Source organism: Mustelus asterias, chromosome 15 (assembly GCF_964213995.1).
Source record: "Mustelus asterias chromosome 15, sMusAst1.hap1.1, whole genome shotgun sequence".
Classification (NCBI taxonomy): domain Eukaryota; kingdom Metazoa; phylum Chordata; class Chondrichthyes; order Carcharhiniformes; family Triakidae; genus Mustelus; species Mustelus asterias.
In genome coordinates, this window is record NC_135815.1 from 12862345 (window position 1) to 12887388 (window position 25044).

Sequence of the window (25044 nt, forward strand, 5' to 3'; positions counted from 1 at the left end):
ACTGCATGTCCATCATCTCCCATAGGGGCGGCATGGTGGCACAGTGGTTAGCACTGCTGCCTCACAACGCCAGGGACTCGGGTTCGATTCCCGGCTTGAGTCAATGTCTGTGTGGAGTTTGCACGTTCCCCCCGTGTCTGCGTGGGTTTCCTCCGGGTGCTCCAGTTTCCTCCCACAGTCTGAAAGATGTGCTGGTTAGGTGCATTGACCCAAACATGTGCTGGAGTGTGGCAACTAGTGGAATTTCACAGTACCTTCATTGTAGTGTTAATGTAAGCCTTACTTGTGACTAATAAATAAACTTTTTTTTTTAAATGGAAGGATGCTGATAATCCATTGCCAAGGGGATTTTTCAATAACGGATTTTCTTTTATAAAATTAGAAGCACTTTTAGATAAATTGGAAGAGAAATTACCGACCGGTGAGTCTAACCTCAGTGGTTGGTAAGTTGATGGAGAGGATCCTGAGAGACAGGATTTATGATCATCTAGAGAAGTTTAGTATGATCAAAAGTAGTCAGCACGGCTTTGTCAGGGGCAGGTCGTGCCTTACGAGCCTGGTTGAGTTCTTTGAAAATGTGACCAAGCACATTGACGAAGGAAGAGCGGTGGATGTGGTCTATATGGACTTCAGCAAAGCGTTCGATAAGGTCCCCCATGCAAGACTTCTTGAGAAAGTGAGAGGGCATGGGATCCAAGGGGCTGTTGCCTTGTGGATCCAGAACTGGCTTGCCTGCAGAAGGCAGAGAGTGGCTGTGGAGGGGTCTTTCTCTGCATGGAGGTCAGTGACCAGTGGAGTGCCCCAGGGATCTGTTCTGGGACCCTTGCTGTTTGTCATTTTCATAAATGACCTGGATGAGGAAGTGGAGGGATGGGTTGGTAAGTTTGCTGACGACACCAAGGTAGGTGGTGTTGTGGATAGTTTGGAGGGATGTCAGAAGTTGCAGCGAGACATAGATAGAATGCAAGACTGGGCGGAGAAGTGGCAGATGGACTTCAACCCGGATAAGTGTGTAGTGATCCATTTTGGCAGATCCAATGGGATGAAGCAGCAGTATAAAATGAAGGGTACCATTCTTAGCAGTGTAGAGGATCAGAAGGACCTTGGGGTCCGGGTCCATAGGACTCTTAAATCGGCCTCGCAGGTGGAGGATGCGGTCAAGAAGGCGTATGGCGTACTAGCCTTCATTAATCGAGGGATTGAGTTTAGGAGTCGGGAGATAATGCTGCAGCTTTATAGGACCCTGGTTAGACCCCACTTGGAGTACTGCGCGCAGTTCTGGTCACCTCATTACAGGAAAGATGTTGAAGCCATTGAAAGGGTGCAGAGGAGATTTACAAGGATGTTGCCTGGATTGGGGGGCATGCCTTATGAGGATAGGTTGAGGGAGCTTGGTCTCTTCTCCCTGGAGAGACGAAGGATGAGAGGTGACCTGATAGAGGTTTACAAGATGTTGAGGGGTCTGGATAGGGTGGACTCTCAGAGGCTATTTCCAAGGGCTGAAATGGTTGCTACGAGAGGACACAGGTTTAAGGTGCTGGGGGGTAGGTACAGGGGGGATGTCAGGGGTAAGTTTTTCACTCAGAGGGTGGTGGGTGAGTGGAATCGGCTGACGTCGGTGGTGGTGGAGGCAAACTCGTTGGGGTCTTTTAAGAGACTTCTGGATGAGTACATGGGATTTAATGGGATTGAGGGCTATAGATAGGCCTAGAGGTGGGGATGTGATCGGCGCAACTTGTGGGCCGAAGGGCCTGTTTGTGCTGTGGCTTTCTATGTTCTATGTTCTATGTTCTATGTTGGCCAAAATTTCCCTCAGCTAAAGAGCTCTAACGCATGGGGTGCTTAGCCACATGGAGCGACTGAGGCAGAAACCATTCTGTTTAAAGGGAGGGTGGGGTGATATTTGAAGCAGAATAAAATACAGGGCTAAGGGGAGGGGACAGACTCTCAGCAGAAAATAGCTAATTAGACAACTGGTTTAATCCAGTTTCAGAAGCCTTGAATTAAGGGCCATAAAAAGGAGGGCTCCTTCAGAGCTGCCTTGCCGGCACTGGAGTGATGCCTTGTTGCATTGGAGGCAGTTGGAGTTTGGTAAAACAGGGAATTTCAAGGGGTAAATTAAGGAATAATTTATTTTATGGGCTAATTTCAATCTAATATCTAGCTTGTTCTTTAATTTAGCAATTCACTAAAAGTTGCTCTTCTGATTGGGTGAAGTTTAATTGCAGCTTTATAGACTCTCAGTTGAAGCTAGTTAATTAGACAACTGGTTTAATTCAGTCCCAGAAGCCTTGAATTAGGGATTTCTTTTCCTGTTGAACCAAATAAACGAAATCAAACTAACTTAAGAACAGCTCAAAAAGGGCAGTTCCCTAAAAGGAGGGGAACCGCCCAAAACAAAAGACAAAGAACAACAAAGAACAATACAGCACATGTAAGTTTTAGGGCAAATCCTCCATGATTAAAAAACCCAGGGATAAGGAAAATGGCTGACTGGTTGTCAGGAACCTTTACAGCCACATGAATATGCAAGAGGCTGGGAATAACAAGAAGGTCGAGACAGGGATAATCTAATCAACAGGAAACAAAGGAGAAACCATGGCCAGCAGACAAGAAGTAAATAGCCCAGCAGCAAGACAATGAGAACAGAGATCATTCCATCCACAGACAACATCAATGACTCAGCTCGCTGATGGGATTCCAATCAGGATGACTCAGAGAACATTTAAAAGACATTAAAATGTCAATTAAGGGCGGTCCCGACAGTTCCGGCCCTTTTTGTCCCAGGCAATCGAAACTATCAATGATCAGAAACTGTTTTGTGTGAGAGAATCACTGGTTCAGGTTTTAAAAAGGGACAAGCAAGCTCTGGTCTCTCTCTCTTTTCTCTTCGGACCAGCATGGCAGCACTCTCCACTCTCTTCTCCTGTTCCTGCCTCTCGTTCGTCTCCAGCACGCAGCCCGAAGCCCACTGAGCAATTTAAACTAGGATTGTGAGTACCCTCCGGTAATTCGCGAAGTTCCCGAGATCATCATAGTGGATGAGGCTTTGGGGAAAGGGGGGGGCGTTTTGCATGCACCTTTCATAGTTTAAGACACTGATAAACTTGTGTAAAGTAAGCATTCTCGTGGTGTCCGTTTTAGTATTCCTTCCATAGCTATAGTCTTATAGAGCATAAGGCATTGTGTGTTGTTTTCCTGGTGTTTGGTGATTGACCTTATATATATATATCTTTGACTTCCATTGGAGTCCGTTTTGATCTTTTCAATTTCTCACCAATGATCTCTGACCAAGTCACAATATTAAATATCCCTTACCATAATTCCGGAGTCTAGAACTGAGGGTACCCTGGGCACTTCAAAACCGCCCACTCAGGAAAGGCTGCCAGGTAGTGGATAGGCAGCAGTTTCCTTTTCTCTCTCTTGGGAGCGCTACTCTAGTGAAGTAGATGCAAGGTGGCCATTGTTCCATCGGCGAGAGAGAGAATCACTCGGGCATTGGTGGGGTTTGGGTAACGGAGAACCAAACCTAAAATAAGCCCAGTGGAGTTAAAAAGAGGGATCCCGCTACACACAGGAACAGGCCCTTCGGCCCTCCAAGCCCGCGCCTCTCCCTGGTCCAAACTAGACCATTCTTTTGTATCCCTCCATTCCCACTCCGTTCATGTGGTTATCTAGATAAGTCTTAAACGTTCCCAGTGTGTCCGCCTCCACCACCTTGCCCGGCAACACATTCCAGGCCCCCACCACCCTCTGTGTAAAATACGTCCTTCTGATATCCGTGTTAAACCTCCCCCCCTCACCTTGAACCTATGACCCCTCGTGAACGTTACCACCGACCTGGGAAAAAGCTTCCCACCGTTCACTCTATCTATGCCTTTCATAATTTTATACACCTCTATTAGGTCACCCCTCATCCTCCGTCTTTCCAGTGAGAACAACCCCAGTTTACCCAATCTCTCCTCATAACTAAGCCCCTCCATACCAGGCAACATCCTGGTAAACCTCCTCTGCACTCTCTCTAAAGCCTCCACGTCCTTCTGGCGTGTGGCGACCAGAACTGGGCGCAGTATTCCAAATGCGGCCGAACCAACGTTCTATACAACTGCAACATCAGACACTAACTTTTATACTCTATGCCCCATCCTATAAAGGCAAGCATGCCATATGCCTTATTCACTACCTTCTCCACCTGTGTCGTCACCTTCAAGGATCTGTGGACTTGCACACCCAGGTCCCTCTGCGTATCTACACCCGTTATGGTTCTGCCATTTATCGTATAGCTCCCCCCTACGTTAGTTCTACCAAAATGCATCACTTCGCACTTATCCGGATTGAACTCCATCTGCCATTTCTTTGCCCAAATTTCCAGCCTATCTATATCCTTCTGTAGCCTCTGACAATGTTCCTCACAATCTGCAAGTCCAGCCATTTTCGTGTCGTCCGTAAACTTACTGATCACCCCAGTTACACCTTCTTCCAGATCGTTTATATAAATCACAAACAGCAGAGGTCCCAATACAGAGCCCTGCGGAACACCACTAGTCACAGGCATCCAGCCGGAAAAAGACCCTTCCACTACCACCCTCTGTCTTCTGTGACCAAGCCAGTTCTCCACCCATCTAGCCACCTCCCCCTTTATCCCATGAGATCCAACCTTTTGCACCAACCTACCATGAGGGACTTTGTCAAACGCTTTACTAAAGTCCATATAGATGACATCCACGGCCCTTCCCTTGTCAACCATTCTAGTCACTTCTTCAAAAAACTCCACCAGGTTAGTGAGGCATGACCTCCCTCTCGCAAAACCATGCTGACTATCATTAATGAGTTTATTCCTTTCTAAATGCGCATACATCCTATCTCTAAGAATCCTCTCCAACAACTTCCCTACCACGGACGTCAAGCTCACCGGCCTATAATTTCCCGGGTTATCCTTCCTACCCTTCTTAAATAACGGGACCACATTAGCTATCCCCCAATCCTCTGGGACCTCACCTGTGTCCAGTGACGAGACAAAGATTTGCGTCAGAGGCCCAGCGGTTTCATCTCTCGTCTCCCTGAGCAGCCTTGGATAGATTCCATCAGGCCCTGGGGATTTGTCAGTCTTTATATTCCCTAAAAAACCTAACACTTCCTCCCTTGTAATGGAGATTTTCGCTAACGGGTCAACACTCCCCTCCGAGGCACTCCCAGTCAACACATCCCTCTCCTTTGTGAATACCGACGCAAAGTATTCATTTAGGATCTCCCCTACTTCTTTAGGCTCCAAGACAACGCGGAAAGGAAACTTAAAACATCAAATGAAAATGTGATTAAAGGGGTCAATAATACACCCACGTCCTTGCAGTGCCCAACGGGCACGGAAGGCATCAACTGTGCCCTCGGACACTGTATGCTCCCTCTCCAGGGACACCCGGCCATGAATATAGCCACGGTAGAAGGGCAGACAGTCAGAGGCACGTGGAAGCCACTTGGGTGAGTACAGATGATGAGTTTTTATGCAACTATTATCACTGATAGTTTGTAAAGTCTTTATTTTGTGGTTTAGAGTTTGTAAGGACTATAATCTGTATTAATGAGGTCAAGATAAGAAGGACCTTAAAGTAATTGATATTTTTTGATTTCAAACCATTTAAAAGGTTTAATCCAAAGGAGTAAGTCATGACAAGAAATCAAAGCCGTGGTTTGCTCTTCCTGCTCTATGTGGGAAGCTGAGGGCAATTAAGAATTAATCACATGTAGGCCAGACCAGGTAAGTATGACAGATTTCCTTCCCGAATGGACCTTAATGAACCAGATGAGTTTTTATGACAGTTAGACTTTAAATTCCAGATTTTTATTGAATTCAAATTTCACCACCTGCCACAGAATCCCTACAGTGCATTGAGCCTGCACCAACAATAATCCCACCCAGGCCCTATCCCCCTAACCCCATGTATTTACCCTGCTAATCTCCCTAATGCTAAGGGGCAACTGAGCACGGCCAATCAACCTAACATGCACATCTTTGGACAGAGGAAACCCACACAGACACAGAGAGAACATGCAAACTCCACAAGACAGTTACCCCAGGCCAGAATTGAACCTGGGTCCCTGGTGCTGTGAGGCAGCAGTGCCACTGTGCCACCATGCCACCCTATGGAGGGATTGAAACCTGGGCCCCCAGAGCATTACCCTGGATCTCTGAGGACAATCCCACTATGCCATTGCCTTCCCGAATAGCATGTTAATAGCAAAGCAATGGTTGCCAACTTCCTCAATGACTTAAACTTTAAACTTTGCTTTTTATCTCTCCACAGATGTTGCTGGACCTGTTGAGTTTTTCCAGTACTTTGCTTTTATTCCTCTAGCAGGAGATTGAGTCCCTGGCTGGCCAGGCGCCTTTTTTAATACTGTACATCTCTCACCAACGTATTGAGATCATGAATGGTTAAAGTTTTAAATAAAAAGTAACACAGATGATAAATAAGCTTCAACACGGGGTACTTTGTACTAATATGAAGGTGTGCACAGTGTATCCCGCCTGCTCCATCAGTGTTACAGGTAGAGAGTGACAGGTACATGGCATACAGCTCATCAAAGGGCAACATGCAGTAAGTCAGACAACAGTGGTACCTGGAAAGGCAGTGTTCGCAGACGGAGCCTCTGGCTTTCTTGGAGGGGATGTAAGTGTAAGGCGAAGCGGAGTAGAGGAGCTGTCCCGGGGCGGCAGCGCTGCTGGCTCGCAGTCCCTGCCCCCTGTGCCCACAGTTGCTCCTGTGCAGGTAACGCGCCATCCTGTCCGGCAACAGCTGATTTGGAATCCGGAGACAGGGCACGTTCTCGACGTCATGCGTTCTTCGCCACGCCCACCGACGTCCTACGTCAGCCGCTAGCGCGGGACTCCCCGGTCACGTGACAGATCACTCCATGTGTTACCTTTTTCCTGCTCACCTCCCCCACGTGTCACCCAACAAAGAGCAAACAGTGGACCCCTTATTTTATCTTTGAAGCACAACTAACAAAGAAATAAACTGCAAAAATAAGGAAACTTGCATAAATTAGGGTCCAGCAACAAATGCCAAAGACACTGGTGTACCACAAAAGGACTTTCTTCTTAAATGCCCTCTACACCTTAGCGGTGCCCACCCATGGTACGACAAGGACTGAAACGAACATTGCATGGTCTTGCTTCGGTGCCATGCAAGGGCAGACAAGGCCACGGAAGAGAAGAAAGGCAGGGCTAGCCAGACCTGACCCAAACCTGTCAATGGCTACCTTGATGTGGAGATGCCGGCGTTGGACTGGGGGGGGGCACAGTAAGAAGTCTCTCAACACCAGGTTAAAGTCCAACAGGCTTATTTGGAATAACGAGCTTTCGGAGCGCTGCTCCTTCATCAGGTCAGTGGAACTGTCTGCGGACTCTGCACGTTCTCCCCGTGTCAGCATGAGTTTCCTCCGGGTGCTCCAGTTTCCTCCCACAGTCTGAATGCATTGGCAATGCGAAATTCTCCGTCAGTTTTTAAAGTTTATTTATTAGTGTCATGTGTAGGCATACATTAACACTGCAATGAAGTTGCTGTGAAAATCCCCTAAGTCGCCAGACTCCGGTGACTGTTCGGGTACACTGAGGGAGAATTTAGCATGGCCAATGCACCTAACCAGCACATCTTTTGGACTGTGGGAGGAAACCGGAGCACCCGGAGGAAACCCACACAGACACTGGGAGAACATGCAGACCCCACATAGACAGTGACCCAAGCTGGGAATCGAACCCGGGTCTCTGGCACTGTGAGGCAGCAGTGCTAACCACTGTACCAACCCAGTGTACCCAAACAGGTGCCAGAGTATGGTGAATAAGGGATTTTCACAGTAACTTCATTGCAGTGTTAATGTAAGCCTACTTATAACACTAACAAATAAACTTAAACTTTTAGGAGGCGACCCACGAGTAAGGTCTTCTGATGTGCCCACTGCTCTTTGCACACCGACTTGGTGCTGCGGTTGGGCATTATTGATCCTTGATCTATTACATTCAGATCAATTTAGTTCGATTAATGCATCCAACTGCACACTTTCGTTTAAGTGGATTTGTAACCTGAATTTAGATCTTATTCCTATAATTCCTCCTAATGTTCACTGTTCTGCAAAATACTTGACTCCACAATTCATTGTGCTATAACAAATGCAGTTATTACACAGAATTTATAGCAGAGAAACAGGCCATTCATCCCAATCCATTTACAGCAGTGCTTATGTTCCATGAATGCCTCAACTGAACACATCAAATTATCCTCCTTCTTCTCCCTCGTGTTTATATAGCTTCTCCTTAAATGCATCCAGGCTAGTTGCCTGTTACTTGGTGAAAAGTTCCACATTCTAACTACTCTACATGTACCATCTACAAGATGCACTGCAGCAATTCAAGCACCTTGCAAACCCATGGCTGCCACCATCTAGAAAGCTAAGGGCAGCAGACACATGGGGGAACACTACCACCTGAAAGTTCCCCTCCAAACCACCAACCATCCTTACTTGGGACTATATCACCAAACTTTCTGTGACAATATTGTGCCGTTAAGAACTATATTTTAACCCTGTTTCTCAGCAGGATGTATCAAGGCGTCCCTAGCATTTTGTTGGAGCCATTCTGTCTGCAGCCAGTGTCATCTATTGTTACTGAAGCAGTATAATTGATACTATGTTTGTTTTAATCTGAACTAATGCAGTGTTCTGTTTTGGTGTTCCCCAGTGATTGCAGAATAGAGCTTGATTGGGATAATTGACAGGTCAGGTAATATGACTGGGGACAGCTAGGCTTTCACAGACAATTCCAGCTTCGTTACTGTTTTCAGATGCTGTTTGAAGTTGTTTGTTTCTGTTTTCCTTTCTCTGGAGTTGGAGATTCTGCTGTCTAAGCGTTGCTGTTTTGGAGGCTGCAAAGAGAAAGCTATCCTTTCCCGTTTCTGAAGTATGAAGACTGGAAGCTACTAGAGACTAAGTTTACTTCTCTATTTTGCTGTCTTGAGAGTATATCCTCTGAAAACTGCTATTTGGATTTTTGTCCATCGGGTCAAAGGGTCATCTAGACTTGAGATGTTGCTCTATTCTCTCCTCACAGATGCTGTCAGACCTGCTGAGATTTTCCAGCATTTTCTGTTTTTATTTCAGATTCCAGCATCCGCAGTATTTTGTTTTAATCAAACTGAGGTGTTGGTATGATCATTTCTTCAAAATACAAAGAATATAAACTTTGTGAAATGCTGTGAGGTACAATTGTATAATGCTGAAAAAAGAATGAGATTCATTGTTTTTTGTCTAAATTAGCAGGGAACCCAAAGATATATTTGATTCAATTGTTTATGTAATGCTATAGATGTATTCCAACCATCTAACTAAACTAGTTTTTTGACTCTGGGAGAAGTGAGACACATTTGCCAGGGCTCCAAGGATTAAATTATGAAGCATCAATCCATAAACTCGGTCTCTTGTGTATCCTGATTTTAGTCATTCCACCATTGGCACCCTGCCTTTGATGCCAAACTCATAAGTTCTGGAATTCCGTCCTTCTACCTCTCTAACTCTGATTGCTTTTTTAAAACATCTTTGATTTGATTTATTGTCACATGTACAGTGAAAAGTATGTGCGCTATACAGACAAAGCATACCATTCATAGGGTACATATGGGAGGAAAGGAGAGAGTGCAGAATGTAGTGTTACAGTCGTAGCTAGGGTGTAGAGAAAGATCAACTTAATATGAGGTAGGTCCATTCAAAATTCTGACGACAGCAGGGAAGGAGCTGTCTCTGAGTCAGTTTTGGGATGTTTTACACTGCTTAAGGTACAATTCAAATGCAAGCAGTTGTTGTTGTTGTGTGGCCTGGAATATAAACCATTAAGAATTGATTTGATAGAGGTTTTTAGGGTTTGGCAAAGAATTAATGGAGCAGATAGAACCTTCCCTACCAGGAGGGAAATCTAGGACAAGGGGGACCCATCCTTGAAATCAAGAGCCAAGCCTTTCAAGAGAGAACTTAAATATTTTTCGCATTGTGGGTGGCAGAAGTGTGGAAATCTTTCTTGCAAATGCCAGCTCCATGAATAACTTTAAATCTAAGCACAATAAATTTTTGCTAGCCATGGTGATCCAGCAAATGTTAATTGCATGCAAATTATATCCCAAAGGGAGGTTGGGCCTATTTCTAACTCTTATTTTGTATTTTGACCATGAGAAGATAAGTTTACTAAATTCAAAAGTCACAGATTCCAGTAACACTTTTGGGAATTTAAACTTCAAATTAAAATATTTATTCACAAAAAAAATTTAAACACACAAGATTACATTTACACCGTTCAAATTAGTCTTATAGAACATTCCCCCAAAAAGACTTCCTACTTGGTTAGACTCATGACTAAAAACCCATTAGACAACAATCCCTAATGTTTAACAATAAAAATTCCAGTAACGTTACCATAAAACAAACCCGCTGTTGCAGTAGGAAGGATATATTACAGGATCTCTCACTCTCGCTTGCACTCTGCTGAGGAAATTCAAAAGATTTAAATACGCCAAACTGTCTTATTGTGCCCTTTTCTGTCTTAACTGAGTTGCTGATTTCGGTTTGCCTCTTCATAGCTCTTTTTCCAGCACAGAGCAGCATCCCAGGAGAACTCACTTGGCCACTACTAACACAGCTCTCACATCTCTCCTTAAGTAGTCTTTTTTCTCTTTTATCTTTATTCCATTGTCCTTGGCTCTTATTTGAAACTTTACCTTCCCAGAATATAACAAAAAAATCTTTCATGTTCTCCTTATTGTCCCCACTTGGTGTGTTAAATGAAGTTTAATAACCTTGCCTTCTTTATTTATAACTTTTTCCAAATTGTAAAATCTTTTTACTCCCCTTTGAAATTAACAACTGAAAACAACAAATCTTCTCTGTCTCCTAATGCAAATTTCTGCTCATGGCTTATTTACTTATGGAAAATTAAAATAGGCCATATTTACTTTGTGTCTTTCACACTTAAACTTATTCGATGTCCTCAACTATGCAGACAATCGTTCCTTACCTTAATTAGTTTTACACACCAACACACGCATACACACAGGCACATATAGCATCTAGCCTGCTTCACAGAATAACACAATAAACCCGATAATATTAAACATAACATATTTTGTCACATAGCCAAGGGTAATAAGGGTCGTGAAGCCGAAGCAGATAAATGAGGCTAGGATACAGCGTATTGGGATCTCATTGAATGGTAGAACCTGATCAAACCCGTACTCTGAAACCTCAAGGGAAACCTAAGTAAACACAAATGCATGAGCTCATTTTAGACAAACACACCATTAGCTAAAATCAGTCGTAATCCTGCATTCTTAACATTTGAGCTGCCTGTTGCCCAGACAAATTGGCACCATCTAAAACAGAGCTGAATTTTAAACACCCCTTAAAAGAAACATGATAAAAATACATTTCTTAAAGGCACAGTATCATCACATATTTTATTGAGGTGGAAAAGCAGCAAGTGGAAAATTCGGTGAGTGGGAGTTTCAGGGAGCAAGGAAAGTTGGGGAGCAGGGTGGGTCAGGGAACACGAAGGGTTGGAGAGTGGGGAAGATCAGGGACCAGGAGTGAGAAGGTTGGGGAATAGGAGAGCCGGCGAGCAGAAGGGGCAGGAAGAATGAAGGTTGGGGGGCAAGGAGAAATCAGTGATTGGAAAATTCAACAAATGGGAGAGGTCGGGAGTGGGAATGGTCAGGTAGCGGAGAGGATTGGGAGTGAGGAGGGTTGGGTCAGTGAATGAGAGAGGCAGAGTGGGAAGCGTTGGTATTAATGATCATCTTGACCTGCAACAATGACCTAGTCTTGGGTGCAATTTCAAAATGTGTGGATGACTGAAAATTTGAGTGATGCATTACAAAATAAAGGAGGTGCAGAGGCTGATACTGGGAGGTAGATGTGCACAGAGGATTTTCACAGTAACTTCATTGCAATGTTAATGTAAGCCTACTTGTGACACTAATAAATTAACTTAAAACTTAAAACAGAGGCGGACATGGGGGAGGGGGTAAATGCACACAGGGGCTGACACTGTGGGGGGGTAAATGCGCACAGGGGATGACACTGAGGGGGGGTTAAATGTGCACAGGGGCTGACACTGGGGCGAATAGAGAACAATGCAGCTTTCGGTACGCATGCGCTCCCCGGTCCTGACGGTGCCGTGAGTGCGCACGCGCCGTTTAAAGCTTCCCAAATGTTCGCCGGCAGCCGGACTCGAACCAGCGCTTCAAGGGGCGTTCTTGTGGTGTCGGAACGGCGGGGACCAATGAGATCCTTCTTCCCCCTCCCCCTCCGGTGTGAATTTAATGACCCAGTTTGAAGGGGAGATTTTGTTTTTTTTTCCCGGATAATTCGGAGCGCTACCTGCCGAGCGGAAGCTCCAGCGTCGCTGCGGCCCCAATGGGACGTCGGGGATTACGTCAGAGGTAACGTGCAGGCGGGAATTACGTCAGACGCAAGGGGACGTCGGGAATTGCGTCATGGGACGTCATGCGTAATGAGCAGGTCACGAGGGCGGGGGTTAAAGCTTCAATGGCGGCGGCGTGTGTGTGAGGAGGCCGGTAGCGGTGGAATGAGCCTCAGTCCCCCGGCCTGGGGTCACCTTCCCCCCGCGTCAGCTCAGCTTCAGTGAGAGCCGGTGCACATTCTGCTGCTGTACGTCTTTCTTTTTCCTATCCTATTAACATTCGCAATGCAGAGGCCACCATGCTGGGTGAGGTGTCGCAACAACAGCAGCAGCAGAGCAGGATGTCTCGGTGGGCCAGTGCCCAGCCCCTGATCCAGGCATCACTGCCACAGGGGGAATGCTCATTGGAAACGTCGACTCCTTAGCACTTTTATCCCATCTCCTGCTCCCAGCGTGACAACGCGGGAAATCCCCGTTCAGCACCTCGCAGTGCGGTAAATTCGGATTTATAGTCACCATTGTGGTGTTGACCTGCTCTGAGAAAAATTTAAATCGACCCCCAAAGTTCAGTTAGGGGGGAAAGAGAGGAGGTAGGTGCAACCTACATACATTAACATGTGAGCAAACTTCCCCGTCTTTCGAAACACTCACTCTTTGCGACGTATGCATGATTGGCACTGCTTGGCTTTTGCAAGTGCTAGTTTATAGGGCAGTGGTTCCCAAACTTTTTTCACTGGGCTGCACTTTTGGAATAAAAATTTGCTCGCGCCACACCGAATTTTTTATTGAGAAGAAATACATTCAAAAACAAAAAATTAAAACAACTCCTAGCAGTGCTTGATTCATAACATAGAACACAACCACTTTATAATATGATCATGGGACATCCAGAAAGTATAAAACAATCACTTTGGAAAAATATCTAATCCATGTTTAAATGCTTCTTTGATTGTCCTTGAATCTTCCCGCCACATTTGCCGTCCTCTCTTGCTGCACCAGTGTGGCGCGCCGCACCCTTTGGGAACCACTGTTATAGGGCAATCCAGAGTCCAACTGGGTTGATGTGGGCACTGGAGTTGCGCAGTACAGATAAAAGGATGTTGTTGGGACTTTTGGGCTGTCTTTTTCCTGATACCAGCTATTGTTGGGTGTAGCTTGGTGATCTATTAAGATTTGAGTGCCGAGGTAATTTGACAGTAAGTATTTAACTCCCAGAATCTTTATACACAGAGACAGTAAAGGTCCAAACTAGGAGCTGTCTCAGGGCTCTGTCCAACACACAACTGACCCCGAGGTGCAGGTCATTTGTTCATGTACATCACTGGGTGGTACAATACTCAGTCCCACATTAATCCTTGTACTATAAATTCCCCCAAGTCTTTATCCAACAAGTGGATATGCATTTATATAGTACCTTTTCACAGCCACAGGGTATTCCAAAGAGCTTCACGCTGTAACTACAGACCCTTTTTTGATTTTTAACCCATGCATTGCATCATTACTACTACCCCATCTCCCCCTTTCAAATTTCACTTCATTTGTTCATCTGGTCTGGAGGTCTTGCAATCCTTCCATATCTTATTGCTGTGAGTAGAAGGGTATAGGCTGTCTTACTGCAGGTAATCTTTGTTGAATCAGAGACTATCCTGGGTGTCTTTTCATCTTTTTTTCATTCTTGGGCACTGATTTTCTCATTGAGGATTCCTCCTGTGGTGGGTGGTTTACAGAGCAGACAGGTTCTGGGCTTGTATCTATTGTTTTTTTTTCTCTCTGTGACTGACTGCCCTGTAGTCTTTGGGTTTATCCCTCTATTTGGTGTTGGAAGTCAGAGATTGGATCTCAAACAATGAAGAGACTGAGTACAGGAAAGATAGAAAATCTGGTGCGACAACAATAATCCTTCAATGTCAGTAAAATGAAGAAGATAGTCCTCAACTTCAGGAAACATAGTGGAGAACATGCCCCTGTCTACATCAACGGGGATGAAGTGAACATGGTCGAGAGCTTCAAGTTTCTGGGTGTCCAGATCACCAATAACCTGTCCTGGTCCCTCCACACTGACACTATAGTTAAGAAATCCCACCATTGCCTCTACTTTGTCAAGAGGCGGAGGAAATTTGGCATGTCTGCTATAACTCTCACCAATTTTTAGTTGCACCATAGAAAGCATCCTTTCCAGAGGTATCACAGCTTGGCATGGCTCCTACACTGACCAAGACTGCAAGAAAGGGTTGTGAACGTAGCCCAATCCATCACACAAACCAGCCTCCCATCCATTTACTCCTTCTACACTTTCCGCAGCCTCGGAAAAGCAGCCAGCATAATCAAGGACTCCACACACCCTGGACATGCTCTCTTTCACCTTCTTCTGTCAGAAGTCTCAGAGCACGTACCAACCAACTCGAGAACAGCTTCTTCCCTGCTGGATTGGCACCCCATCTTTCTCCACTGCACACAGTGGCAGCAGTGTGTACCACCTACAGGGTGCACTGCAACAGCAGACCAAAGCTCCTTTAGCACCGTCCAGACCCACAACCTCTACTGGCTAGAAGGCAAGGGCAGCAGATGCATTGGAACACCATCGCCAGTAATTTCCCCTCCAAGCCACTCGCCATCCTGATTGGGAAATGTATCGCTGTTCCATCTCCCCGGTCAACATAAGAACTTCAATAAGATGAAAGATCAGCCATGATCTTATTGAATGGCGGAGCAGGCTCGAGGGGCCAGATGGCCGACGACTCCTAGTTCTTATGTAGAAAGGCTACAGTTGACCACCATGGTCTAACTCCTTTTGCTCTTCAGAAAAGGTTCCTTTTTAAATGTGAATACCTAGCGAAGATGGAATGCGACCGGAGGTCTGTTCGCCCTTGGGTTCATGGGTCTGTTGTTACACTCTGTCCACTCTTGTACAGGAATAACAGCAATTTGTGTAAAGTGCTGTTTGTAATCTTCACCCACAGTGATGCAGAATGGAATCCTGACTTTAACGGTATTAACAACATGATTGTATATCTGTATATGGTGTGAATGATGGAGAGGATTTTTATTCCATGCCCTGGAATTTTAATATTTTTCCTTTATTTCAGATTATGGCATTATTAAGCTACAAGACTGTACTTTTCGCAGTAAGAGCTGGTTTCTGTAGAGGATGTGGCCGGCCGCAACAAGCCCAGCACTTACTAAAATCGTATTCGCAGGACACAAGGTTTCCAGACAGTAACCCACCAAAATCTCAGGCTCTACACAAGCTTGCGAAATATTCAACCCATTGTGGAAGGACACAGAGATGTCTGTCGGCAGCCACCAGTTCAGTAGTTAGAAAGGAACAGCAGAGGCCATTATCCAGGTTTGACTTTCTGGACACAGAAGACATTGATGAAATAACAATTAAGGCACAGAGGAGCAGTCATTTCAGGAGATTTGTTCTCAGTTCTGACCTGGCCAATCTAATTGTGGAATGTCTTGACGGTGACCTCTCTGAAAGTAATGCGGTAATCTTTGAGTGCAACCCAGGTAGGTGTACTCTTTTTGAACCTGTGTTTGTACTTTGGTTAAGGATCTTTTCCCCATCCTTGATGATCAGTTTGGTTCGATTACATCCTTAGGGCCTGGGGTTTTGACACGTGCACTGCTGAATGGTGGAGCTCAGAGAGTGGTAGCTTTGGAGCGTGACCAGCAGTTTCTCCCTGCATTGCAGGTATGTTCGTATGTTTGCATTCACTTGATCAAAGTTAATTAATTTTGAGAAACTGAACTCGGCACAATTTAGCGAGTGCGATATGTACGGCAGGATTGGTGCTTTAAAGTCAAACTAATTGTCAACTTTTGTGCAATGTCTTTGGGAGCATTTTCTGAAATATTGGAATAAACATTTAGTCCCTAGAAAGGCGTTTGGACGGACAATTGGAGGTGGTGCACTGTGACTTCTTCAAATTGGATCCAATCGGTCGTGGCCCAGTGAGACCTCCTGCCATGTTATCTGAAAAACTCTTCGATGATCTGGGAATATCACCCATTGCTTGGAGTGAAGGTGATTATTTTCTTTCTCTACTTCAGCAATTGAATTGAATAATCTTCAATTTGAATGTTAGAATCTGTTCCAACAAGGCTTTTTGTTGTGAAAAACTGTCCCCTCAACTTGTTACAAAGGCTAACTGGGTAGTAATGTGGTTAAAATCCACTAGATGGTGTGTGTTTGGAGCAATATTGTGTAGACTGGCAAAACTACCTTTTGCAAAGATTGACATAAGATTATGTTGGAATGACTCAGTTGGTAGCAGTCTCACCTGAGTCAGAAACTTGAGTCCAAAACTCCCTTGGGCATAGAAATCTAGGCTGACGTTCCTTTGCAGTACTGAGGCAGTACGTTCAACTGCGACCCTGTCTGCTCCCTCAGGTGGGATGGGGGCGAGGGAGCTATCCCAGTGTACTGTCCAATATTTATTCCTCAATCGACATTACTTTAAAAATGGCTAGTTGTCTGGTCATTATCACTTTTTTGTGCTTGAGAAAGCTTGCTGTGTGAAAATTCACTGCCTTAGTTCCTACATGATGACAATGACTACATTTAATAAGAACCTCATTGGCTGTAAAGCACTTTAAGTTGTAAAAGGTGTTGGATAAATGCAAGCATTTTATTTCTTTCCATTTGACTTTGCGTATTGCACCCTGAAACAACCTTTTTGCATGAAGATTATCAGTTGGAGGATTTAGATCTATTAATTTTTGAGTAGTACTTTAATAATTGCATGAGATTTATGCGCTTTGTACACGGGCCAACTTTTTAACTAGACAAACTCCTTGAATGTTTTCCTTAAAGATTTGGGTGGGGGGGTGGTTTCACCTCTCACGTGATTCCTGTTGGCCGAACCTACTTGAGTCCATCCTTAACAATCTGGTGCGTTATTTTTAGCATGCCTTTTCTCCAATATTATGGAGTAGATGGGTTGAGGCAATCGGCATCAGCCCTAAGTTGGTGAATGGAATGTCAGCCAAAGTTCCTGCTCTTGAAGCTATCCGGCAGCTTTTGAAGTGGATGATGATGGGATCAAGAATTGCGTCTGGTAACGCAATTTCCCTGTTATCCTGCTACAACTGTGAAGGATCACAGATGAAAGCTGATCACTTAGGGAAACATTTCGCGTGTGGAACCATATCTCAATTTGGAGTCAACACCTTCAGTAGAGAGTGGGGGTGGAGAAGATAGTCGGAGATTTGATGGCCATGGCATGAGTGGACTTTGACTCATGATTTAGACAAATTAAGTATTGTATTCTGTTAGATTCACAATAACAAAGGGAGGGCTAATTTACAAAGAAATTTACAATTCTCTTTCCTAGATATTCCAGTAAGAGTAGTTGGAATTGTCCCACAAAAGAATGAACGGAGCGTGCTTTGGAAGCTTCTTTATGCCATATATGAACGGATTTCAATATTTCAACATGGGAGAATAGAAATGAACATGTTCATGAGTGAGAAAGAATACACGGTATGTTTAGCAATCTCTTTTTGGAATGCTTGAGAATTTTGTGTGACTTGGGTTTTAAATTCAGTTATTGAAATCGAGCGTTTCATTATTTTACACGTAGAAGCTGACGGCAGAGGCTGGAAACCTGAAAAACTATCAGGCACTGAGTGCCCTGTGCCAGATTGCTTGTGACATACAGCTGCTGCACAAGGTGAGAATTAGTTTCCCTTTCTAATGCCGCGACTGTGGATCGTGCTTTCATTTGCACGTTTTTGTTCAGCTTTTTGTAAGCGCATGTAACATAGATACTATTTCCAGTGGTCATATGTGGCACAAATCACACCGCTGTCGGGTGTTACAATTACAAACTGCAACGGCTTTGTGAAGATCCACATCCAGCATATTTAGTGTTTATTGTAGTAATATTGCTTTGAAATATCTCATCATTTCTCAATGAACTTTTCTTTATTTTAGGAACCATGGTCATCTTTCGGTACAAATTCTAAAAATGGTGGATGTGCTATACCACGCAGCTCGGTAAGCTTTCAGGTTGTCCTTAGTGTTGTGACGTACAAATTCTTTGAATAATTTTTAATTTATTATTCAAAATAGAACTCTCATTCTGCTGATTGCATGTAGCAGTACTTGGGGCACTATTCGTTCTTGGTTAAACAAATTGGTGGTCACGTAAAAGAAGCCATGTTAAGATGCTATGTATAACGGGGTGAAAATGTCAGTGTAATTTTGAATTACGTCGTAATCCTCCTTTTCCATATAACAAACATTGGTTTTCACTGTCATGTATGCACTGAGAAATGAATGTTTATTTATCAGTGTCACAAGTCAGCTTACATTAACACTGCAGTGAGGTTACTATGAAAATCCCCTAGTCACCACACTCTGGCACCTGTTCGGGTTACACTGAGGGAGAATTTAGCACGGCCAATGCACCTAACCAGCATGTCTTTCGGACTGTGGGGGGAAACCGGAGCACCCGGAGGAAACCCACGCAGGCACGGGGAGAACGTGCAGACTCCGCACAGACAATGACCCAAGCTGGGAATCGAACGCAGGCCCGTGGCGCTGTGGGGCAGCAGTGCTAACCACTCTGCCTCCGTGCCACCCCTGTGTCTGATTGCTTTATACTTGGCTGGGTAATGTGTTTTTGGAAGTTTAAGCTATTGAATTGTCTGTTTTTGCTGTCAGTTGTGTTTGGATTAGCCAGGTGTTGCCCACTTTTGAAGGAAATTCCTCTCCGCCTACTTCCTAATGTACAAGTTGACCACTATCTTGCAAAATGTAACTGACCAGTGCTCAGCTTATGTTTCTAATGTTCATATTTGAAATAGTTTTCATCTTTGTATATTGAAAATGGGAAAACCAATTGGAAAGTGTTTCATAGAATCATAGAATCCCTACAGTACAGATAGAAGCCATTCGGCCCATCGCACCTATATCGATGACGATCCCACCCAGGCCCTATCCCCACGTAGGTACACTGCTCATCCCCTGACACTAAGAGGTCATTTAGAATGGCCAATCAACCTAACCTGCACATCTTTGGAGTTTCTTTGGTATTTCAGTTAATTTTTATAATTCTGCATATTTTGTAATTATTCACATTGTTTAACAGTATTGCCTTGTTGAGACAAGTTTAGATTTAAGTATGAAATTAACCATATTATCTCTCTTGAAATTTCTGTAGCTAACAAATGATCATTTGTGTCTTGTGCGACTGACCCCACGCAGAAATTTATTCAATCAGTCTTTGACAGCTGCCAATTCATCCACACTGGTTCTGATGCTGAAGCAGTGCCTTACAAAACGTAAAGCTAAACTAATTGACCGACTAGAGTAAGTATACAGCATTTGGGCTCTTCCTTGAAGAAAGTCCAATTTTCTCTTTCCCCTTTCCTGCTCTCTATCTCTTACCCCTCTGTCTCCTTCCTCCCTTCCCCCAAGCTCAGTCAAGTAGGGAGACTCTTCAGATCCTATCAGTTCACTTTTAAGTCAGAAGAGATGATTTTGAGAGGGGAGTATTGCTTGAAACTGAAAGTTGGCAAAATTCATAAACTGGAAGTGCAGGTACTTAAAGAGCAGCAGGATTGAAATAAGTGTTTTTTTCCCCCTCAGAATCATATTATTATAGCTGATCATCTTGTACCGGAGTATTTTGGAGTTTTAAAATTCTGATAGAGTTGAAATTAAATGTAGTGTATGATCATTGTCCACATTTCCTCAGTAGGGTTATATTTTGAGGTATTGAATGTTTTGTATAATTGTGCATATAACCCGTAGTAAACAAATCTACTTGTGATGTTCGTGTACCTTTTAAGAATTTTTTAAAAATCATGTTCTCTGTAGTTCTTAGCTGTCATTGTTGCTGGGCTGGCTGTCATTGTTGCTGGGCTGTCTGTAGGAGTCTTTTTTTTGCCCGTTTAGTGGCTTAAATGGAGTTTGTTTATTTTTACTCTGGATTGTTTTATGGCTCTGCATTGTTAGGAAAACTGGTTGGCAGGTCAGGTGACAGGAGCCGTTTCATTTTCAGTTCTGAGCTGCAGGTTTTAATTTTAGAAGGGACATCAAGCTGGAATGATGTGTCTCTCCTTGGTTTTGTAAAATTCTGTTGGTTACCTGAAAGCCTACCTGGAGTAGAGAATCTGCTGTTGGTGGCTTAACCAGAGTCTCTCCCTGGTGTTCTGGGAAGCTGTTCTGACTTCAAACTGCTGTGAGTATATTAAGAGAACTGCAGCGTTCATCCAAAGGACTCAGTCCCAGTATCACATGAGCATTAGTCTGTGCTGTGTTAAACCTGTGGAAGAGTTTTGTCTGAAGTTTTTGTTTGATTGGAACATCTTAGATATATTTGTTAAGGGTTATACATTATCATGGTTGTTTTGTTTTTGTTTGTAATTGCTAATTTTATTTCCATACATGTTAACGATATTCTTAAGTAAACTTTGTTTGATAAAAGCTCTCTCGTGGGCCATTTGAATCATACCTGAGGTGAAACATATCACGCTCATCCTAGCCAATTTAAGGTGCAAAACTTATGATCCAGGCGGGCTCCATGAAACACTTTGGAGTTTCTGACCTGAACCATAACATACCGGAATTATTTGAGAATGTAACAAGTAGAGTTGACCAGGGAGAACCAGTGGATGTAGTTAATTTAGACTTTCAGAAAGCTTTCGACAAGGTCTCACATAGCAGATTACTATGAAAAGTTAAAATGCATGGCATTGCCGCTAGTATCTTGGGATGGATAGAAAGCTGGTTAGCAAACAGGAAGCAAAGAGTTGGAATAAATGGGTCTTTTTCCAATTGGCAGGCAGTGACTAGTGGAGCACCACAGGGATCTGTGCCAGAACCCCAACTGTTCACGTTATATATTAATGATTTTGGATGAGGGAACTAAAAGTATCAGCTTCAAATTTGCAGATGATACAAAATTAGTGAGAGAGTGAGCTGTAAGGAGGATGCAGAGATGCTTCAGCGTGATTTGGCCAGGCTGAGTGAGTGGGCATATATATGCAGGGCAGATGCAATATAACGTGGATAAATGTGAGGTCCTCCACTTCGGTAGTGAAAATAGGAAGACGTTATTATTTGAATGGGTGTAAATTGAGAGAGGTGGATACTGGACCTTGGTGTCCTTGTGCATCAGTCGCTGAAAGTAAGCGTGCAGATACAGCAGGCAGTAAAGAAGGCAATCGTATGTTGGCCTTCATAGCAAGAGATTTGACGATAGGAATAGGGATGTTTTACTACATTTGTATAGGGTGTTGGTGAGGCCACACCTGGATACTGTGTGCAGTTTTGGTGTCCTTATCTGAGGAAGGATGTTCCTTGCTACAGAGGGAGTGCAGCAAAGGTTTACCAGGCTGATTCCTAGGATGGCAGGACTGTCATATGAGGAGAGACTAAGTCGGTTAGGATTATATTCACTCGAAGTTAGAGTGAGGGCATCTCATAGAAATTTATAAAATTCAAACAGGATAAGACAGGGTAGATTTAGAAAGAATGTTCCCGATGGTGGGGGAGTCCAGAACTAGGAGATCCTAGTTTGAGGATAAAGGATAAAATCAAAACTTGCCCTCCCTCCACATAGTCACTGATATTGCTCATTGAATTTTAAGTAGTAAGTAATCTAATCTAATTACAAACCAAAACAAAACAACCACGATAATGTACAAATCTTAAATATATCTAAGATGTTCCAGTCAAACAAAAACTTCCTTTAGACAAAACCCTTCCACAGGTTTAACACAGCAAAGACTAATGCTCACGTGATACTGGAACTGAGTCCTTTGGATGAATGCTGCAGTTCTCTTAATACACCAGTTACTGATATTGCGCATTAAATTTTAAGCAGTGAGTAATCCAATCTAATTTTAACATTTCAGTTTCAGATCAAACTGAGCTTCACCCATGTGTCTAACGGACCTCTCTTTGGATTTATGTTGCACATAATACCTCACCAATCGAGCTTAAACGAACATGATGAATGTCAATTGACCTTTTAAAAGATATTTTAAAATAAAGGTAATCCTCAACAATTTTTTGTTTTTAAATCATAGGTCCTGGTGTCCCGGGGGCGGAGGGAAATTATTGATGCAGCTCGATTTACCAGAGGATGTATTAACAGGTGATGTGCATCCAGAGGAGTACAAGGAACTCTTTGAAGCAATGGAGCGCTCTCAGGATTTCAGTCAAAGCTGGCTCTATGATGAAGTCTTGGAGAACATTAATTCTACAGTGTCGCACATCTGATTGCATAACTTTGGATTAAACTGTCCGGCTCCTCAATCAATGTGAATACTATGCAACTGCAACCAAATCATGGAGACTTTGAAGTACTTTTTATTTTGCATGTTACTGAAAGTATGGTCCATTTCTGAAATATTCCATGCACTCGGTCAACGAAACCTTCATGTTGGCTTCAGTCTCCGTATTGCAGGCCCTACTCGCCAATATAAACTGCGAGAAATGTTGATCTTTTGATGTAGGCCAATTGAATTCCTGCACAAAGCTCACTTGACAAACATGTAATGAGACGCCATGTTAAATAATAAATATTGTACAGAAATACAGATTGCAGCTATTGGTACTGTTTAAACTTATCCAAAAACTGCTTTTTATTCAAATGATTTTTTATTGAAACAATGTACTAATATGGAATGTAATTCTCATTAAATGATTTTGTTCAGCGGTGAAGTTTTTTTTTAAAAGTGGAGTCTGTTAAATTTTGGTTAGGAGCGTGTACTCTGTTATGTACAGTACATGTTCACTTTATGGTTTTGGAAGGTTAAATGCCTCATGAGCAACAAGATTATAATGAGTGAGGATTGACAAATGAAAAGTGAATTAACTTCATGATCCATTATATGGCGAACAATTGGCTAGTGGTGCATGCCACTTAATGGTTGTGATTTGCAAAGGATATTTTAATTTTTCACCAGAGATGTATAGTTTTATTATTAATTCACATGAATTATATGAAAAACCAGCATTTGTTGTGTCCTTGAGAAGGTGATGGTGAGCCACCTTCTTGACAACACGGTGACTTGCTATGTCATTTCCTAGGTCAGTTAAGAGTCAACCATAAAGCACTATTGTTGGCTAGCAAACAAATTTGTTGTACAATGGTTAATACCAAATAAATCTGTTCTTGAAAATCAAAGCCTTATGGCTTGGTTTTTGGTGCAATTCCAACGCTGATTATTTTGGTCTTGTGTTTAAGCATCAGAGTTTATGAAATATGTTAAAATTGGTTCTTCAATTATTGTCACCAATATTTTCAGCTGAGTAACCTTATCCCATTTTCCTATAATTCAAAGCTCTGGCAGCATCTGGCAACATGCTTCCATGAACATTTAAATGTAAAGCAATAAACTTTCTTTGTATGGGATTCATATCGCATCTCACTGCTGTATTTGTACATGTAATTCCTCCCAGTCATGTTATGCAGTGATAGTAGCTGAGGTTCTTCTCCATATTGAACGTTACAAGTATTGGCTTTACACAGAAGCAAATAAACCAGGGCTTCAAGTCCTCGATTATTTTTTTACCACATGCACCGTCTGGAATGGTCTAGTTTGGACCAGGGAGCGGCACGGGCTTGGAGGGCCGAAGGGCCTGTTCCTGTGCTGTATTGTTCTTTGTTCTATTCTACTTTCATCAGAAAACATCCATAAAGTAGAATTTTTATTTATTCGTGTGATGTGAGTATCATTGACTGGGCCAGCATTTATTGCCCAAACCTAATTGCCCTGAACTGAGTGGCTTGCTTGGCCATTTCAGAGGGTATTTAAAAGTCATCCACATTGTTGTGAATCTGGAATCATGGGTAGGCCAGCCCAGGTGAGGATGGCAGATTTCCTTCCCTGAAGGATATTACAACAATTGACAATGGTTTCATGGTCAGACTTCTAATTCCAGATTTTTATTGAATTTAAATTTCAATGTCTACCCTGGTGCGATTTGAACCCTGGACCTCAAAGCATTACCCTGGGTCTCTGGATTACTAGTCCAGTGACAACGCCACTACACCATTGCCTCCCTTTCAATTTATTAATCTTGCAAACACAGATTCTGATGACTGGGTGCCGAGATCTGGAGGTGTTGCACTAAGAAAGTTTTAAGTATTTTGTGTTTTCCTGCCCACAGAATTGCTCTAGTTTTCAGGATGGAGTCAAAAGTAAAAGACTGAGAGAAGGATGCAAGTGGAAGGTGCTCTAGTGGAAAATGCAACTTTCCACCAGGACACAACATCACCAGATCAAGCACAGTCAGAACGGTCAAAGCAACAGATACTAAAGATGTGCAGGTTAGGTTGATTGGCCATACTAAATTGACCCTAGTGTCAGGGTAAATGTGGGGTTACGGGAATAGGGCTTGGGTGGGATTGTGGTCGGTAGATTCGATGGGCCAAATGGCCTTCTGTACTATAGAGATTCTATGATTCTATACTATTTGAGATGGGAAATTTTAATTTCTATACAATGTATTTAGTAATAGTGGTCAAACACTGTCTTAATATTTTAAAATTTATTGGTAGCTTGCATAATGCGATACTGATGATATATTGCACAGAAATGTTTTTCAGTATACTCTAACA

General features: G+C 43.3%; 2 protein-coding genes across 6 annotated transcripts in view; one reads left to right on the top strand and one right to left on the bottom strand.

The window, feature by feature from the left end:
* The window catches only part of smyd3 (SET and MYND domain containing 3), a 738112-nt gene extending 731265 nt beyond the window's left edge, over window positions 1-6847 (bottom strand). The window contains exon 1 of one of the 2 annotated variants that reach the window (XM_078229519.1): window positions 6619-6847. In XM_078229519.1, coding sequence (XP_078085645.1) covers window positions 6619-6779 — 161 coding nt within the window. In that variant the 5' untranslated portion in view covers window positions 6780-6847. The remainder of the gene's footprint in view (window positions 1-6618) is intronic. The other variant, XM_078229518.1, reaches the window with a different exon arrangement.
* A 5358-nt stretch (window positions 6848-12205) lies between these two features.
* On the top strand, window positions 12206-23133 carry tfb2m (transcription factor B2, mitochondrial). 4 transcript variants are annotated; one of them, XM_078229505.1, is made up of 9 exons: window positions 12206-12476; window positions 15544-15970; window positions 16063-16154; window positions 16334-16487; window positions 17797-17945; window positions 18046-18135; window positions 18399-18461; window positions 19630-19778; window positions 22505-23133. In XM_078229505.1, the coding sequence occupies exons 2-9, from the start codon at window positions 15547-15549 to the stop codon at window positions 22695-22697; spliced, it is 1314 nt and encodes a 437-aa protein (XP_078085631.1). In that variant the 5' UTR covers window positions 12206-12476; window positions 15544-15546; the 3' UTR covers window positions 22698-23133. The 4 variants fall into 4 exon arrangements, with proteins under 4 accessions (XP_078085631.1, XP_078085630.1, XP_078085629.1 ...); XM_078229504.1 differs by lacking the exon at window positions 12206-12476 and adding an exon at window positions 12502-13047; XM_078229503.1 differs by lacking the exon at window positions 12206-12476 and adding an exon at window positions 12502-12705.
* Window positions 23134-25044: the final 1911 nt, after the last annotated feature.